General features: G+C 41.9%; 1 protein-coding gene across 2 annotated transcripts in view; it reads left to right on the forward strand.

The window, feature by feature from the left end:
- The first annotated feature begins 854 nt into the window (after positions 1-854).
- LOC149812244 (putative LRR receptor-like serine/threonine-protein kinase At1g67720) overlaps positions 855-19821 on the forward strand; it is a 121367-nt gene continuing 102400 nt past the window's right edge. Inside the window, exons 1-2 of one of the 2 annotated variants that reach the window (XM_089993592.1) lie at positions 855-973; positions 1196-1596. In XM_089993592.1, the coding sequence (XP_089849718.1) occupies positions 1518-1596 (79 nt within the window). In that variant the 5' untranslated portion in view covers positions 855-973; positions 1196-1517. The remainder of the gene's footprint in view (positions 974-1195; positions 1597-19821) is intronic. The other variant, XM_089993593.1, reaches the window with a different exon arrangement.

The following is a 19821-nucleotide window of genomic DNA, read 5'->3' on the forward strand; positions in this document are numbered from 1 at the left end:
ATTTGGGTGAACCAAACTTTTGCCATAAAGACCAATGGGGGCTCCGCTTGTCTGGCAGGAGCAGTTAGCACACGTCAGCTTGTTTAGGGACGTTGCAAGTTCTAATCCCAATGGTATAATTGTATAACTAGTAGGGGCATGCCTAACCCCAGCTTTCTCTGTGGAAAAAAAAAACTTTTTCCATAATCTGTTTACAATAAAAAACTCCCAGAACGCCCCAGAATGAGTTAGCATTCCTTGTTGGTTTGATTTTGGATCAGCTAGTCTATAGTATAGGAGCATCTTCCAGACTCAGGAGTATAAACTACATATCGTTAATTTTTAGAAAAATTAGGGTATACCAGTAACGCAAGAAACCTATTCCCTGTGGCCTACTAGAGAGCATAAAGCCATAGTATGTGCTTAGATTTGTGGAAGGGAATTCATTTCCATCAAAATTATCTATTGCCTTGTTTTTTTGATGAAGGAAAAATGACGTGTGTTTGGATTCACGGAATCCAGTGACATTGGAATACAGTCCTATCAACATTCTGGTATCAAAACAAGCAAGAAAAGAAATCTAACAAAATTTGAGTCCAGTTCCACTGAATTCCATGGCTCACACACACCTCAAATGGTATATCCACCAAATTCCTTGAATCCAAACACCACCATGCGGGCCCACAAATGGGATAGACTTCATTTGAATCCGTTAGGGAATGGATCTAGGTAGGGCACAAGAGATTCAATTTGTTTCCTAAAACTTTCATCTTAAAATGTTGTTTATGGCAATTCATCATCATAATAATAAAGCTTTATCCTGATTATATATGTCCACTTTACCAGTTTTGTTTCTCCATTCCTTTCTTAATAGAGCTACAAATGTAGTCGCCTTGCAATCCTTCCAATCGCCTCTCTCCGCCTGGTCTTCTTCTTTTCCTAACTTTCTCTACTTTTCGTTATTAGGAGCTGTCAGTGCACGTATTCTCAGAAGGTGTGTCTATTTGTACTTCTTTGTCAACAATTTCATGGCTTCTTTACTATAAAAAAGTTTGATGTGATTTTTGCACAACTTTCACATTGCAAAATCTGGTTTTTCTTTCTTTGATTGCAAATTTTGCAGAGCTTTTACTTTGCATGTCAAGTTCTAGTATGATGATGATTGAACTTATCATAGAAAATTAGTTGACATGATAGTTTTCATTCTCAACTCTAGATCAGAAATCACTTTGCTGGAATTGAAGGATTTCATGGAATTCTAGAGGGGTACCATATTCCCAGCCATGAGACAAACGGCAAAGAGGCACGAGAAAGTGGGAAGTTGGACAAGGACATTGAAGGAGATCAAGTTGTACACTGAGTGGCATTTATGTCATTGAAGAAAGTATGAGGCAATAATCGTCTGCGATGACACTCAACACGTTTAACGAAATATTCCAGCATTTTGTTTTGCTTTTCCCCCGCGTTTGAGGTTCTATGATCACAAGGTGTTGTCAGTGAAAAGGACTCTACTTCCCTCCCCCCTCCCTTTTTCTCTCATGGCCCTCTTTCGTCTCCTCTTCCTTCTTCTTCTATCCTTGTTCTTCACTTCCTTTACTACAGATGCTCAGTCGCCTGGTAACGGCCTCTCTTCCCTTTTCTTTTACTTTTTTGCTTTGTATATTGCTTCTGCTATTTTTTTCATACACCATCTTCAATTTTCTCTGTGATATCTTTCTGTTCTTAGTTTCATAATCACATCTATATGATAAAGATTATTAATTGGTTTTGGTTGATGTAACTAAAAGCATGAACTTTGTTTTGTTCTTATTCTTTTCTCTTCCTCTTTACTGTGCCATGAGCGAAAATTTTTTTGTTTCTCAGATGCCAAATAGTGATATCTGCAGTAAACAAGATGGACAATGCATCTTAATTGTTGGAGAGTTTTTACAGTTGGTAAGGTGAATTCAAATAATGGTCCAGTATGTTCTGATAAAAAAAACAGTGGAGTATGAGTAGAAGAGATCCCAATTGAATGCTTGCTACTATTTCATTAGTGAAGTACTATTTTGCATACAGAAGATGATAGAGTATGAGAAAGATTAACATAACAATAATAGAATAAAACCCACTGAATCCAATGTGCAAAGATCTAGGGAGTGAAACTTGTACCATTCAAAATTAATGTGGGTTGCCTGAACCAATAATATTTATTGTAAACTTGTTGTTCAAAGCCATTATACAATGTGAAAGCTTTTCCACAATGAATTTGTTGACTTGGTTATACATGAAACATTATATTCAACTTCTATCGACAGAATTGATGTCTTCTTCATATAAGGATGTCAGGAAATAAGCTAGGGATGTTAAAGTGACTTTGACGATGAATTGAGGTATGTCAGAGATTGTGATAATCCTTTGATTGTTGTAGGCTTCATGGATGCTGATTGGGCTGGTGATCCTGACATGAGATCTGTATCAGGATATTGTGTGTTTCTTGGGAAAAACTTGATATCATGGAGTAGTAAGAAGCAAAGAACTGTTGTCAGGTCCAGTACAAAGGTTGAATATCGTTCCATGGCAATGTTAAAGGTTACTTGGATTAGACATCTACTAGTTATCTTGAAACAAAGCATAATATTGCGATAATTCAAATTGATCAACATTTCATAAGAGAATTCAGGTGTGACGTCAAACTTTGAGGCTCATCTAGCTTGTGCAGGTCAATCAAGCTCGAACTCACACAAGCCCGAGCCATATGGGCGAGCTATGAGCTGGCTCATTAAGTAAAACAGTATTTTTTTGTGGAGGCTACAATCCTTTGTCCTCATGTCCATGATCAAAGCTCTTCTCTATCTTTAATTTTTGAAATACACAGTGAGAAGGAAAGTAAGTTACTGAATAGTTGAGATCTTTCGTGATGGTGCTAATTGATAAAAAATTTACCAGAAACTTAGGCTTATGGAGAACATATTGAACAGTTCGTTTCTCAAGTGTCACAAAGACCCATCAGCCAATTTTAAGCTCCTATTTGAATTAGAAGCATCATAACCAGTGAATAGAAACTTCATATTGGACATGTGATCTGCAGCCCTAAGCTCTTCCTCTTTTACATCCTTTGTAGGTCACTTCAAAAATAACGAAGTGTCCATAGATGAACTCTGAGAGAGAGAGAGAGAGAGAGAGAGAGAGAGAGAGAGAGAGCAGGATCACTTGAATCTCCAATTCTTGGTGAGAAAGTTACAAGCGCATGAATTGCGACCTCTTCAAATGAGATGCTTTAAATCTTCAACTTCAAGAGTCAATAGCCCAATGGCTTTGATACCATGTAATGGAATGATCACCCATAAATGAAGGTTCACAAGCACCTAGATCATGAGCACAATGCACACAAAATCCTTCAAATCAAGCCAATAAGGGCACAAACACAAGATGCTGCTAAGGGCACAAGAGAGTACCTCAAGAGCGGACACACAATACTCATAAAAAATATTATTTTATTAAGAGCTCTAATGCACAAAGAATGCATGAGAAACAAGGGGACAGAGTCCCCAATATATACTGTAATGAAATGGTAGGCTCCACGAATGCACTTGAATCTACTCAAAAGGAAGTATCTAAAAGATAATTTAGACAAGACCCATAAAAGGGTATAAATGGAAAAACATAAAAATAAATAACACTTTATTTATGAGAGCAAAATGCTTAAAAAACATTTAGAGGAATGAATTACACAAGGGGATGCACCTCTATTTAAACGAGTATTAAGGAGAGTTCATAAGGAGCTCTCCCTTTCTAGCTGTTGGAACTAGTCCAATGGCTAGAATTCTAGTCGTTGGACTAGTTCTAATGGCTAGAAAGTTGGTCAAATTCTAACCGAAACTTGACCAAACTAGATGTATCTAGTTCTAATACAACTAGATTCCAAAAACAAAAAGAAAAATTATACAACAGCAACAACTACGCCTTCATCCCAAAACAATTGGGGTCAGCGATATGAACCAAAAAAGAAAATCATTCTGGGTCTTCCACATGAATCCTTTTCCTCCAATCATTTCTATCCAATTCCATGTCCTCGGTGAGGTTCAAAGCATTCATATCCTTTCCTATCATCTCCATCCAAGTCTTCCTAGGCCTATCCCGACCTCTTTTAACTAATATATTTTCCCATTCCTCCATCCTTGTAACTGGAGCATCATTAGGCCTTCGCCGAATATGTTCAAACCACCGTAAACGATTCTCTCTCATCTTATTTTCAATGGGTGCAATGCCTACCTTCTTACGTATCTCCTCGTTCCGAATCTTATCTTTTATTGTATTTCCACACATCCATCTAAGCATACGCATCTCAGCTACACTCAATTTTTGAATATGATGTCTCTTGGCAGCCCAACATTCTGTACCATAAAAAGAAAAATTATAAAAAATAAAAAAGTATAAATACAAAAATATATAATAATAATAATAATATTATATTATTATTATATATGTGTTGTTTATATTTTAACACTCTCCCCCAAACTTATGGTACAATGAGCGAAAGTTTGTCTAAGAGGAAGTGAAATCTAGGAGCCGTGAGAGGCTTGGTGAAGAAGTTTATTAATTGGTATTCTGACATAATATATGGCAGATCAATGGTTTCATTCAAGTACTCTTCTCTGACATAGTGACAATCAATCTCAATGTGTTTGGTGTGCTCATGGAAAGTCTGGTTGCTTGCGATGTATATTGCACTCTTATTGTCACAACACATTCGTGAGGCCTGTGTTGCTTCAGCGAGCAGTCGCCTGAGCCAAACAACTTTCATTGTGGTGGTTGCCATGACTCTATATTTAGCTTCAGTTGAGGAAAGAGAAACCTTATGTTGCTTCTTACACCTCCATGATATTAGAGATTCACTTAAAAATACACAGAAACTAGTGGTGTCTATTATTAGGATCATCTCCCCAGTCAGCATTAGTACAAGCAGTTAAATCTAACGGTTATGATGCAGACAAGAAGAGTCCTTGTGAGAGAGAAATCTTTAAATATCTAATAATACTTAAAACCACTCCCATGTGAACAGAAGTGGGAGTATGTTGAAACTGGCTAGTTGTGTCTACAACATGTGCTATGTCTGGTCAAGTGATGGAGAGATAGGAAAGTGCTCCAACAAGTTGTCTGAACGGAATGGGATCATCAAGACGCCCTTCATCATCAATTTTTATTTTAACATTGACCACTTCTGGAGTCTCCACCTTCTTATCATCTATAATGTCAGACCTAGAAATAATAACAAAAGCAAATTTAGGTTGAGATATCAAATACCCACGAGGGGAATAAGCAACTTTTATTCCTAAAAAGTATTTCAATAATCCTAAATCAGACATTTCAAAATGAGTTTTAAGAAGAGTTTTGATATTGGTAACTTCCTGTTTGTCGCCTCCAGTGATGATCATATCATCCACATAAAGAAGAAGGATGATGATATTGTTAAAATGTACTCCATATATATATATATATATATATATATATATATATGTTACATCAATACCCGATAAGGGTATTTTTGTAATTTAACATAGTTGTTTTAGAAAGCAACTATTTTCTTTTTTTGTTAAAATGTAATTCCTTTTTTTTATCTTTTATTTTTCTTTTTTGTATTTTTTAGGAACCAAAAGGGGCTCCAACCATAGAGTCATTGGAGCCCCCAACGGTCACAAATGTGATCGTTGGGGGCTCCCAACGACTCCATGGAAGCCCCCTTTTGGTCTCTTCTTTTGAGGCCCTTGGCCTTCCTTTTCTTCCCACTCCCTCTTGTATAAATAGGGGTGAACCCCTTGTATATTTGTATTCTTGAGAGCTCTCTCTCTTTCAATAAAGAGACATTTATTTTATGTGTTGTGTTGTCCCTTTGTGGACTTGGCTATTGTCTCTTTTGTTGGTCCATTATAGGACTTTGTAAGTGCTTATAGCACTCTTTGAATTTCCGCATATCTCATTACATGGTATCAAAGCCACTCGATTCTTGAAAGGAAAGTGTGGTACGTATATTTTATTTTTTTTATCTCTTCTCTTCTCACTTCTTGGAAATATCATGGAGGCAAAGATCGACCTATTGTGATCATCGCAAATTTTTTCCTCTTGTTTTTTCTCTCTTCCTTCTCTTTTCCTTTCTAACCTATATTTTCCTTTTTGAAGGGGAAAATAAAAGACAAAAAAGAAGAGAGAAGAGAAAAGGAAAGATGTAAGAACTCAAAAAAAAATTTTATTGGCTTGGATTCGGGTCGGATCCGGACCCGGACCCGACCCGGACCCAATTGAGGCACCGCCTCCCGCGGGCCTTCTTTAGAAAACAAGGTAGGGGGTTTCAAATACGACCCCCCCCCTCGCTGTCTCTCTCCCTCACCGCCTCTCTGGTCTCTCTCGTCTCCTCTGACTCCCATCTCGCTCCTCTGCGTTGCCGACCCGTCGCCACCTGCGACCTCCCTCCGACGCCGATGTTGCTGCCCCCGGCGACCACCAGGTACGCCCCTCTTTCCCCCTCTTTTCCCTCTCAGTCTCTCCTCTCTCTCCCTCACCTCTCTCTGTGGCCACGGGAGGGGTCAAATCCCCTCCTTGTGCCCCCTTTTAGCAAGGGAGGGGCACGACACCCCTCCCTGCTCTCCGTTACTGCAGGGGAGGGGCTGAGTCCCTCCTCCCTGCCTCCTGTTACGGCAGAGGAGGGGCTCGCCCCCCTCCTCTCTGTTCCCTATGTCACGGCAGGAGAGGGGCTGAGCCCCTCCTCCTTGCCTCCTGTTACGACAGGGGAGGGGCTGAGCCCCTCCTCCCTGCCTCCTATTACGGCAGAGGAGGGGCTCGCCCCCCTCCTCTCTGTTCCCTCTGTCACGGCAGGGGAGGGGCCGAGGCCCTCCTCCCTGCCTCCTGTTACGGCAGGGGAGTGGCTGAGCCCCCTCCTTGCTCTTTGTTATGGAAGGGGAGGGGCTGAGCCCCCTCCCTGCCCTTTTGTTCGGCAGGGGAGGGGCTGAGCCCCCTCCCTGCTTCGTGTTACGGTAGGGGAGGGGTTGAGCCCCCTCCCTGCTCTTTGTTTTGACAGAGGAGGGGGTCGAGCCCCCTCCCAGCTCGTTGTTACGGCAAGGGAGGGGTCGAGCCCCCTCCCTGCTCCCTGTTACGACAGGGGAGGGGGCCGAGCCCTCCCTGTGCCTCTTTTCTCGTTAGGCAGGGGCATCGCCCTGCCTTCGCTGTTTTTCGGCAGGCCAGGGCAAGCCCCCTCGCCTCGCTTTTCCCTGGCATCAGGCGGGCCTCCGTTCGTAGTTGACAGGCAGGGGCTTTGACCCTGTCTCTCTTCTACTTTGTTAGGCAGGGGAGCAACCCTGCCTGCCCTCTCTTTATGAGGGCAGGGGTGCAACCCCCTGCCTCCTCGGAGTCCGCTGACAGCAAGTCAGCAGGGGCTCGCAGCCCCTACCCCTGCTTCTTGCGCTTATAGCAGGTGCGCATGTGCACGATGCCCCTACCTCTGCTTCCCTTACGTCAGGACGGCGATAGTACTCCTGACTTTCTATTTTGATATTAGCTTGCTAAGATCGTTACTTTTGCAGCTCGTACGACGGATCTCGCTCGTGCTCCACGACCCGAGCCGCCAATCGCGTACAGCCGCGGACGACAGCAAGCTTGCAACTCTCAAAGGTAGGGGAAGATTGCACAGAAGACTTGGACAATTGAATTAAGTTTAATTAACTAAAAAGGGTCCATTAAATAAATAAATATATGGAAATATATATATATATTTATACGAGTACGCATTTAACTTAAGGATGCGGTTTCGTGATCCTTGTCCTTTATTTTGCTGTTGCGCATCGCGCAAAGGTTCTGCGCTGCACTCCTGCTTACAGCCTTTACCTTGTCGTCGCACATCGCGCAAAGGTTTTGCGTTGCACTCCTGTTTACAGTTTTTACTTGCCGTTGCACGTTGTGTCGAGGGTTTGCATTGCGCTTCTGCTTACCACCTTTACCTTGCCGTCGCGCTTTGCGCCTAGGCTCTTGCTTTTGCATATGTGTTGGTATTGCCTTGCTATTGCTAATGACGTGCAGGTTTTTGCTCTTTGCGTATTCCTTAAAGGCATCCTCGTGGAGGATGCAAGAGGCATTTACCACTCTCCCTCTTGCGACAAGAGTTCAGTCGGGAGCGAGCGACACATCCTCGTCTAAGGAGAGGGATACCTCGCAAGGATCCTGGCTTTTCGTGTGCGCAGTCCTGCAGAGTCGACTTGAGATTTTAGGGAGCTGCGCAAAAGCATCAAAGACTGCTCCAAATCGAAGCATTTGGAAGGATGTGACTGACTAGTTCTACTCGCCTTTTTGGCTTATCTCGGGTGATCCCGAATTGGGGGTTCGAGCGAACTTCTTAACGGGTATTCTGTTGAGAAACCCGTATCCCATCTATCGAGGCCGGTATCGAGTCATGCGAGACCTGTAGATACCCCGATAGCGGAGGTGATTCGAGATAATCACATGCATAATGTTGGCAAAAGGTATTGTTGTTTCAAAAGATAAAGTAAAGTTGATAAACTTTATATTTTTGTGAAACACTCCTGTTGAGGCTTCTATTGAGGAGCTATACCCCCCTTCATCCTAGAGTACTTGTAGTCGTGCACGACACGTCTAGTACTGCAATGATCGGATGAGACGGTCGTGCAACCTCGAACAGTGCTAAATGCACAATGCTGTAATCACTTAAATTGTGACTGATTCGCCTTCACAGGCAAGATGCTCGAGTGGTTTAAAGACCACAGCATAGAATGGGTGGTTAGTTAAGCAACCCCTAACGCTCCCATTCGCTTCTTGTTGTCTGTCAAGGGAGAGGACAGAGCGGTACAAAACTCCAATGGACAGGTTGTTAACAACCACCGCACGGACAATGATCCAGCCTCCCCAGTCATTGGAGTTAAGGGGAAAGGGGCTACATTAGTTAGCTCAACACTTCTGCAGAAGTTGGATGCATCCGTGGCACTGCTTTTCAGCCTCTGGGGAGTCCTCTCTCGGCTAAAGTCGTCCCCTTTGGAGCGGATTCAACTAGCTATTCGGGTTATTGAAAATACATAGAATAACAGATGCCCGAACTAGTCTCAGTTGTTTCTACGTTTTGCCTGCGCGTACCTGCAGGCCAGTAATATCGGAACATAAAGTTTGTTCGCATTGGTTGTTGGGTCGTGAGACTCGCTTGCACTATTGATTCGCTTGCACTACTGAATCGCTTACTTGCTCGGTAGTTTAGTATGCTACTCGTTGAGTTGTGCACGCCTGTTAAGGCGTTACTCTAGTTGGTTACACTGTTTACGCAGTTCTTTGCGGAGTAATAAGGAGCTTCTCATATTAGTTAAATGCTTATAATAATAGCATTATGCCAGTTGCTACATATTAGCATGTGACTTGCTTTATCCCTTGGTCGAACTGTTTGGTGCTTATTATAGCGTAGCACTTGTTGGCTTGCATCTCTTATGATTGATGTGATTGCATACAACTCATACTCTACGAACTGGTGGCAACTAGGATTGATGTGGCCGTTTGTCTTATAAGCGGCTTACATATTGTGATATAACTGCTGTCGTATGATTCCTTATGAATGGCTTGTGATGCAATGGTTTATGCCTTACGATTAATTTAATTACTTGTTGATGGACTGAGCCATTTGGTGGTAATTGTATGTTTTACGAGCATTGTTATGAGTGCTCGTCTTATTCAGTTGTTTTGTTTGGCTGACAGGTAGAGTTAGTTACTCTTTGCTCATAGAATCAACTAGATTGTCATATCTGCGCGTTCTCATGTGTCGTTTACGCATGCTTTGAGGGTCTATTTGAGGATTGCAATATTCCTTGTGGCAATAATACGACGCGTAGGATTATATGCTTCTATGTGAAGTGATACAATGCATATGCTGATATACGTGCTTGTGCCTATATTGTGGTTACTGACCCCAAGAGTGGTCAACTGTTCGGAGCAGTCGACTGTATTGATGCATGTATCACCGAGTAGGGTGTCTGTTGAGGACCTGATCTCCAAAGGATTATCTGCGAGGGCGTGTATGATCAAGACCAGGTACCCGGCTAGAGTGGTAGATTCTCTGTGAGAATATACACTGTCCACGAACGGGTAGCCGCAAAGGCGGTGAACTCCTGTGAGGAAGTGTATGGTCCAAGATTAGGTATACCATCTAGGGCGGAATTCCTTGTGAGGTTATACATTTCCCAGACCAGGTGATCCGGGCGTTGATCTTGTTGTTTGTATTTGTAATGCCCCAGAAGTTCAACTTGAGAGACAAGGATTTGAATAAAAAAATACCTTCGAAAATCAGAGTTTGCAGCAAAGATTTTTAAAGATACCAAAGGATTTAAAAGCACAAGTCGATTCTTCTGAGTACGTTAGCAAAAAGACTCAGCACAAACACAAACCCATTTTCTAAGCAGAAATAGTGAGCAAATGATAGAAAAGAGTACATTCATAAAAAGGGTTTAGTTTATACAAGGCAAAAGGGTATCTACCCAAAAACAACAAAAATGTATAAAACCGAATAGCCAGCGTGTCGACGAGAGAGGCGAGACTTTGACCACGTAGCATCTGCACCGCCGCCTGTAAGAAGAGCTACCTGTCACCTACACCCATAAAAATAGGGTCAGTCCTGAAAACTGGTAGGTACGCAAAAAAAATAAGATGAACTAATCTAAATCATGCTTGAATAGAAGCAAGTAGAAACTGATACAACATATGCATCTAAACAGCAAAGCTAACCAAGATATTATGAACTCAAGCAAGCAAGTATTACAGTGATAACAATCTAACTGGAATCAATCACAACCAGGCTTATCATGCATACCTTCTCACTATTGCAAATAACAAACTGATAGCAAGGTAAAAGCATTTAGTCTGAGCAAAGAACAAACAACAACTGTGAGCATGCCATACTGTGATTTGATTATTATCTAAACATTGTGGGTACGCACAATGTGTAAACGTAGAAACAGCCGAGATCCGTTCGGGGATCCCTTATGCTATGTATTTTATTATACCCCGAAGGACTGAGTGAGTCCGCTCCTAAGGGAACGACCAGTGGTCGAGAGAGTAAGTCCCCAAAGGCTAAAAAGGGTCCATGGATGCATCCAACTTTTGCAGAAGTGTCGGGCGACTACTACCTAGGATACTTATGGTAACGCCATTTCCCCTACCTCCGATGACTGGGGAAGTCGGATCTTTGCCCGAAATAGCCATGAATGGCATGTCCACCGGAGGTTTTGTACCATCCATCATCTCTCTTGATGAACCAGCCCGAACAAGCACGATGAAGGGTTATTCATCATCATCGCTTTGCTCTATATGCCCTGGTCTATTCGACCCACTCGAGCATCTTGCCTGTGAAGGCGCATGATTATCATTTAGCGAGATATCCAAATGCAGAACATGAGGCACATTCACTTTGTGCTACGCATCATAGCATCGCATAGCACTGCCAAGAGACGCGGCTAGGTTTATAGCCACAAGCCACCAGATATACTCAAATGAGCTCAAATGCTGACAACAATTTCTAGAGGTACCTGCAAGACAGAGGAATAGCATAATCGTAGTCTATATGGCACAAGCAAGAAGTGAGTCAGTGTAAGCGAGCAGGGCAACAAGTAAAGTGCTAAAACATAAATAGCCAAGGCACATAAAGTGTGGGGCAACAGAAAGTAAAGTGTTGAAACATAAATAGGACAAGGATTGCGAAACCACGTCCTTGAGTTAAAGAATAGAAAAGAAAGCCTGGGTACATATAGCACAGCGGCAACAAAAAGTAAAGTGCTGGAAAGTAAACAGGACAAGGATCGCGAAACCGCGTCCTTGAGTTAAAAGACAGAAAGTAAAGCCTAGGCACATATAGCGCGGCGGCAACAGAAAGTAAAGTGCTGGAAAGTAAACAGGACAAGGCTCGCGAAACCACGTCCTTGAGTTAAAAGACATAAAGTAAAGCCTAGGCACATATAGCGCGGTGGCAACAGAAAGTAAAGTGTTGAAAAGTAAACAGGACAAGAATCGCGAAACCGCATCCTTGAGTTAAAAGAACGTACATCTACGTATATATGCATATTGTTTGATTATCTTTTCTTTAGTTCAGTTTAGTTCATTCAAAGTCCTTTCGCGCAACTTTCCCCTACCTTGGGGAGTCGCGGGTTCCTGCACGCCTGCGGGCATAAGCTCAAAGGGTCTCAGGCCACGAGACACGCGGGCGCTCCGTCGTGCAACTTGCACACGCTAAAGAGGTTAGCATAAGTCAAAAAGCGAAACAAGGGACTGGCCGCCCAACAGAGATAGTCAGACAGGGCCCCTGACGAACAACCCAAGCTGCAGGCGGCCACCAACAGCGACAAGGGGCTCAGCCCCCTACCGACAAACAGGGGTGACAGGGGGCGGAGCCCCCTGCCGACATACAGAAGCAACAAAGGATGACAGAGGGGCGGGTCCCCCTGCCGACAAACAGAAAAGATGACAGGGGGCCCCGCCCCCTGCCGGCAAACAGAGCAGTGACAGAAGGCGAAGCCCCCTGCCGACACGCCAAACAACAACAGGGGGTGGAGCCCCCTGTCGGCAAACAAAACAGTGACAGGGGGTGAAGCCCCCTGCCGACAAGCCGAACAACGACAGGGGGCTCTGCCACCTGTCGGCAAACAAAACAGTGACAGGGGGCGAAGCCCCCTACCGATAAGCCGAACAACGACAGGGGGCTCCGCCCAATGCCGGCAAACAAAAGCGACAGGGGGCTCTGCCCCCTGTTGGCAAATAGAACGATGACAGGGGGCCAAGTCCCCTGTCGGCAAACCGATGGTGACAGGGAGCCAAGCCCCCTGTCGGCAAACCAACGGTGACAGGGGGCCAAGCCCCCTGCCGACAGACAAAACAGCGATAGGGGACAAAGCCCCCTGCCGACAAGCCGAAGCAATGACAGGGGCTCCGCCCCCTGCCGGCACACAGAAGCGACAGGGGGGGGGCTCCGCCCCCTGCCGGCACACAGACAAAGGCAGGGGGCCAGGCCCCCTGCCGACAAACCGACGACGACAGGGGGTCAAGCCCCCTGCTGACGAATCGTCGGCAACAGGGGGCCAAACTATAATGCCCCAACTTTTTATAGTGAAAATTTTGGAGTAAATTTTTTTTTTTGAAATAGCGGAATTGCGAAAAACACAAGTCGGGTGCATTACAGGGTAAAAACAGAGAAGTACAAAAAACATACCATTCATTAATTGAAACATTAATGACATTAATTATATCCCATAACAGAAATGTAAATCTACTAATCAGAGTTCAAACAGAAAACACTGAAAAACTAAGATCTCTTGGCTTTATCCAAATGCGACGCTCCGATGCTCCAATTAGCTGCTACCTGAAAAACATTTAAAGTAGAAGGGTCAGACTCCCCTGTCTGCGTAAGAAGCATTATATTTATATGTGGTGTTCAGTGACCTGTGTACAAATATGTGCAAGTACTGCAGATATAACTAGCATGGAAGTTTATAACATTCTAAGAAGATGATTATGCTTTCTAATTCATGATACGGTGCAAAGGATGACTGAACTAGAGGTATATTTATCCACATTAGTACAAGCTGTAGATTCCACAAGTTTTACTAAAGTCAACTCAACAGAATGTAATTCTTCAGAGATAAGTTTCTAGTAAACTTAAATTATTTAGTGCTTATCTTACTCTTACCCTGTGGGTATGCACAGGCATAGACCTCGTAGCGGACCGAGACCATACGGGGGTCTATTATTTAATAACCCGTATGACTAGCCGTACAGATATCCAAAGGGGACGGTCAGTGACCGAGAGAGAACTCCCCAGTGGCTAGAACAAAAATTAGGATGCACCCTGTACTTCTGCAGAAGACTTGGATCTACCACCTAGGACATCCTGGTAGTCTTGGTCCCCTAACTTCGTGGACTGGGGACTGGGTGAGACGCCTAGCTCTCACAAAAACAAGAATGTCCACGAAGCTTGTACCACCTACCCTCTCCAAGGTAGACCATGGGTCCAGTAACATACACCATCTTTCAGGTGTACCCAGAGCCTTGGGAAACCAGTAACATATACCATCTTTCAGGTATACCCAAAATCCCACATTTTTAATTTATATGTGTATAAATTTTCATTCTTGTTTGTTTGGATCCAGTAACATACATCTTCTTTCAGATGTACCCAGAACCCTAGGAAACCAATAACATATACCATCTTTCAGGTATACCCAGAATCCCATAATTAATTTATATGTGTAGAAATTTTCATTCTTGTTTGTTTGGATCCGGTAACATACATCTTCTTTCAAATGTACCCAGAACCCTGGGAAACCAGTAACATATACCATCTTTCAGGTATACCCAGAATCCCATAATTTATTTATTCTTATATGCAAGTCTTTGCACCACAGGGGACTTTCAAAACCCCAATTCATACTCAGGTTGGTCTTAGTATATGCACATTACTCATCGAATGCCTCAAAGGCACCAACCACAATTTCTCATAATTCTGGTTCAACTTTGTGTCGAGTACTTAAACATTCAGCATTTTCAGTTTTGTTTATGAGCTCGAGTGTACATTCCGTATCCCCACTGGATATGCCTCAACATGGCATTATCCAACTTTATCATGTGTGTTCTATGTATTGGACATAATCCTAAAGTCCATATGTGAATCACATATTTAGTTTACCATCGAAACTATTTTTTTTTATATAGATATTTCAGTTGCATTTCACCTAAAAAGTCTTTAGAAAAGTGCGTTGTGATATTCTATAATGCTCATCTCTCCTTGAGTATAGTCCTTACTTTATTTTGAACATTGCATATGTAAGCAATATTTTTAAGACTATACATGTCTTTAAGATATTCTCATGCATCACTAGTGAAATCAAATTTTACTAAGCTAGAGTATTTATGGATATCCACTATAAAGACTAAATTTAAAAACAATATTCAAATTTTTAGAATCAATTTTATGGGAGAATTTGTGTCAAAATATTTCAAAAATTACCCAGGTCTACATGGGATTATTCATCAAAAATTTTGTCCATACACTCCACAATAAAATGGACTAGTCGAAAGAAAGCATAGACATATTATTAAGACCACTAGAACACTTCTTGTGTCCAGAAATGTTTCGAAAGATTTTTGGGCTGAAGTTGCACTTACGACAATCTATTTAATAAATAAAATGTCTTTAAAAAATATTAAAAATATCTTTCTTATTAAAAAATTATTTCTAACATATTTCAATTATAAAAGGTTAAGAGTCTTTGGATGTAAATGTTTTGTCCTTACCAATAAAAACAATAAACTTTCTGAAAAAGCAATCATTTATATTTTTTTTGCTATACCGAGAATCAAAATGGTTATAAATGTTTTGACAGTGAAAGAAACAAATTATATATTTCATGAAATGTTATTTTTCTTAAAAATAAAAGTGGTTTTAGCATAGAAAAAATCCAAAAGAGTTGTGATTATTCTTCTTTTTTGACCTTATCAATGAACATAAAATGCGTGAAAACATTCTTGATGTGCATGAGAATGAAAATGAAGGCACTCATGATACAAATGAGAATTTAAATGAGGGTCTTAATAATATAGACCTATCTCATAGTAACATACAAAGATATACTCGACGTACCGAAGACCATCCACTATGTGCTTTAGAAAGATATTCTCAAAATCAAGATATAAATTCTTTTAGTATTAAAAAATCTGTAAGAATTTCAAAAGCTCCTAATAGATTTGTTTCATATTGTTCCTTTGAATAAAGGTATAGATCATGCCTATTGGTCATACACTCATATACAAAACTGACATCTTACCATGAGGCTAAAAATCATCAAGAATGGATTAAGGTGATGAATTATGAATTAGAAGTTTTGAAAAAGGCAAAAACTTGAGAAAACCAAATGTTAGATAAAGGAAGAAAAACTATATGATGTAGACGGGTCTACAAGATAAAAACTAAATGCGATAAGATATTAGAAAGATACAAAGTTAGGCTAGTAGCCAAGTGATATAATCAAGAATATGGAATAGACTACGACAACATGTTTGCTCCAATTGCTCCAATAACTACTGTCAGAACTCTTATTTCTATAGCATCAATTAAAAAATGACCTATCTTTTAAATGGACATAAAAAATATTTTTTTGAATAGTAATCTAGATGAGGAGATTTGCATGGATCGTCTACCAGGTTTGAATTTAGCATATGGGAAAACCCTTCGGTTATGAAATGCCTTGTATTGTTTAAAACAAGCTTCCAAAGCTTGGTATGATAGGTTCAGTAGTGTAATGTCACTATTTTATTTTAAATCTTGTTTTGCTAACACTGCGTTATTTATTAAGTCTTTTAATGCAGGAATGGTAATATTACTGCTTTATATAGATGATATGATAATCACAGGAGGTGTAACAAGCGAGTTAATCATTTCAAAGATGTGCTTAAAGACAACTTTGACATGATAGATATTGATATTTTATGATATTTTCTTGGAATAGAAGTGACTTTGTAAAACGCAGGAAAAAAATTTGGTTTTGCTTCGGGCCGGATCCGAACCCGACCCGAGACCACCGCCTGTCGCTATCATTAAAGACAACGAGGCAGGTGGTAGGAGGGTTACGAAACCCTCGTCACCGCCTATTGCCCTCTCGTCTCTTCTCGACTCCCATCTCTCTCTGTGTTGCTAAGCACCACCACCCACGACCCCCTTCCTTCTGTGAATTCCTCCGGCGACCCACACGTACGCTCCTCCTCCTCTTCTTCTCCTCTTTTCTCTCGTCTCTCTCACTTACTCTCTCACTCTCTCACTCGTTGTCTCCTCTTCTCCCCACTTTTCCCCTCTTCTCCTTCTCCCGTCTCTTCTCTCTTTCCCTCACCTCTCTGTGTGGCCACGGGAGGGGTCAAACCCCCTCCCTGTTCCCACTTTTAACAAGGGAGGAGCATGACCCCTCCCTGCTCTCTGCTACGGCAGAGGAGGGGCCGAGCCCCTCCTCCCTGCTTCCTGTTCCACTAAGAAACCGACAGGGGCCTTTGGCCCCTGTCTTGTTTCCCTGCTTAGCACGCCGACCGGGGGCCTTTGGCCCCTGCCTCCACTTCCAAAAGACGTAGGGGGGCTGTTGGCCCCTGCGCCTCTCTCCTTTTGCTCATTTTCTTGGTAGGGGCCATCGGCCCCTGCCCCTTTTTTATGTTCCAACAAGGGCCATCGGCCCCTACCCCGTTTATTTCAGTAGGGGTCGATGACCTCTTCCTTTTTTGTTGTTCTGGCAAGGGCCATCGGCCCCTACCCTTTTTATTGTTCTAGCAGGGGCCAAAGGCCCCTGCCACTTTTTCTGTTTTAGCAGAGGCCATCGGCCCCTGCCCTTTTTATTGTTCCAGCAGGGGCCGAAGGCCCTTGCTCCTTTTTTTTTTGTTTCAGCAGGGGCCAAAGGCCCCTTCCCTTTTTGCTTGCCACCAGGGGCCGATGGTCCCCTGCCCTTTGTGCACGAGTCTATACCCTTGGCCGACAAGCCCGGGTAATCTTCAAAAACTACATCGTGATGGGGATAGATCATTGCAATTGTTGGTCTTCAATGAGGAATTCCTAGTAAGCATGAGTCATCAGCTCGCATTGACTACGCCCCTCTTTGGGCGACAAGGGTCATTTGGCCCTGCCCCATCCTTTTTCGAGTCAATTGGGATGGTTGGCCCCAACCCTATGTATCAGAGAAGTTGAGTCTTCTCCTTGCTTTTGCTTTTGTCTGGGTTACATGTTAATATTGCATATTTGCAGCTCGTACGATGGATCCCGCTTGTGCCCCGCGACCCGAGCCGTATATCGCTTACACACGCAGACGTCAGCAAGCTCGCAACTCTCCAAGGTAGGGGAAGATTGCACGGAGGACTTGGACAATTGAATTAAGTCCAATTAACTAAAAATGATCATTATATATATATATATATATATTTATACTAGCATGCACTTAACTCAAGGATGCGGTTTCGCGATCCTTGCCCTTTACTTCTGTTGTGTCTTGTACCTTCGGACAGTCTTTACTTGTCGTCGTGCATCACGTCGAGGTTTTGTGTTGCCCTTTTGCTTAGAGTTTTTACCTGTCGTCGCGCATCGCATTAAGGTTTTGCATTGCCCTCCTGCTTACCGTTTTTACTTTGTCGTCGCGCTTTGCGCCTAGGCTCTTGCTTTTGCATATGTGTTGTTACTGCCTTGCTATAGCAGATGCCGCGCAGGTTTTCGCTCTTTGCATATGCCTTAAAGGCATCCTTGGGCATTCACCACTATCTCTCTTGCGACGAGAGTTGAGTTGGGAGCTAGCGTTATATCCTCGTATAAGGAGAGGGATACCTCGCAAGGATCCTGGCTCTTCGAGTACGCAGACTTGCAGACGAGTTGAGGTTCTGTTGAAAAATCTGTATTTTGTCTATCGAGGCTAGTATCGAGTCATGCGAGGCATGTAGATACCCCGATAGCGAATGAGATTCAAGAAAATCGCATGCCAAATGTTGGCAAAAGTTGTTGGCTGTTTCAAAAGATAAAGAATGTCAAAAGTAAAGCTTGTTGGTTGCACTTTTGCAATGGTATCTCAGAAATATTCATAATATATCGCCGTTCCCCGGCAACGGCGCCAAAATTTGGTTGCACTTTTGCAATGGTTATTTTTAACACATTATTTTCAATAAAAGCATTTGGAAAATCGTCAACCAAAAATAATAAAAACCGACTTTCCACAGATGTGGCGAGTACGGGTCGAATCCACAGGGAACGGGATACATTCTGAATTAAATCTAAAACATCAATTTATCAATATCACAAAGGTTTACAACTATGTTAATATTACAATTCTAATTAAATAACAATCTGAAAATGAAAATGAACTAAAACAAGTTGCTAAGTCTTCTCCAGATCGCCAGGGGTAATTCTATCTTTTCGTCACACATGCATCTGCACTTCGCATTGTAACTACACCTGTAGATTTGTTTCTAACTTATCAACCTAAAACACGAAAATAAAGAGTCAGTATGGAATCAAGAATTAATTCTAAGTTATATCTACGACTATTTCTGAACTAATTATTGAATTAAACTATTATTACAAATAAAGAAAACTAAAATTATAATTTCTGACTAAACTAACAAAGTAAACACACTCTAACTAGCCTACTATTGTTAATTCACTAACTATCTGCTAGAAAACATGAAAAACTACCTAAAATCAACTAAGTAAGCAAATGACTGTTTTATCCCTCAATAGTGCAAAATCGACTTTTAATAGGTTTTCGCAAACAGGAAGTACGAAGGGTCAAATTAAGTCTGATTCTAAGTATTTCTCTTCTGTTCTCTTTCTGACAGACTCAAGAGTCTGACGGACTTTACGGAATTGAAAAACTCATCCGGGAACTCCGGATATAAGCGTTTCAAGTTCGATAAAAATTATAGAACCGTTTGACCCGAAATCTAAAATCGCGTAAAACCTAATCTTGCAGAATGCTTAAAAGGCAAACCAAATCAACTCTGAACGAGTTGATTTTTGGTTTGCACGCAGTTAACACAGTAATGAATAGCATAGAACAATAATTTCAAGAAAACTCAGATGATTGCATGTAGGATAACAAGTGGAAATCAATGCAAAAACTGAATTACAACTTCAGTGCACTATTCATTTGAACGAATACAAAGCTTGCACTATTGCTTGAACCATCTGCAATTACAGTCATTCATAGTTCTAAAATGGGCTACAAAACAGGAAATATAATTGGTTAGACTACGAAAAGAAAATCTACATTAGCTACCTACGTGATCTATGAGAACTACAATTTAATGATAAAACAAAAGGCTAGG

Source organism: Nuphar pumila, chromosome 17 (assembly GCF_984573655.1).
Source record: "Nuphar pumila chromosome 17, dmNupPumi1.hap1.1, whole genome shotgun sequence".
In the NCBI taxonomy this organism is placed as follows: domain Eukaryota; kingdom Viridiplantae; phylum Streptophyta; class Magnoliopsida; order Nymphaeales; family Nymphaeaceae; genus Nuphar; species Nuphar pumila.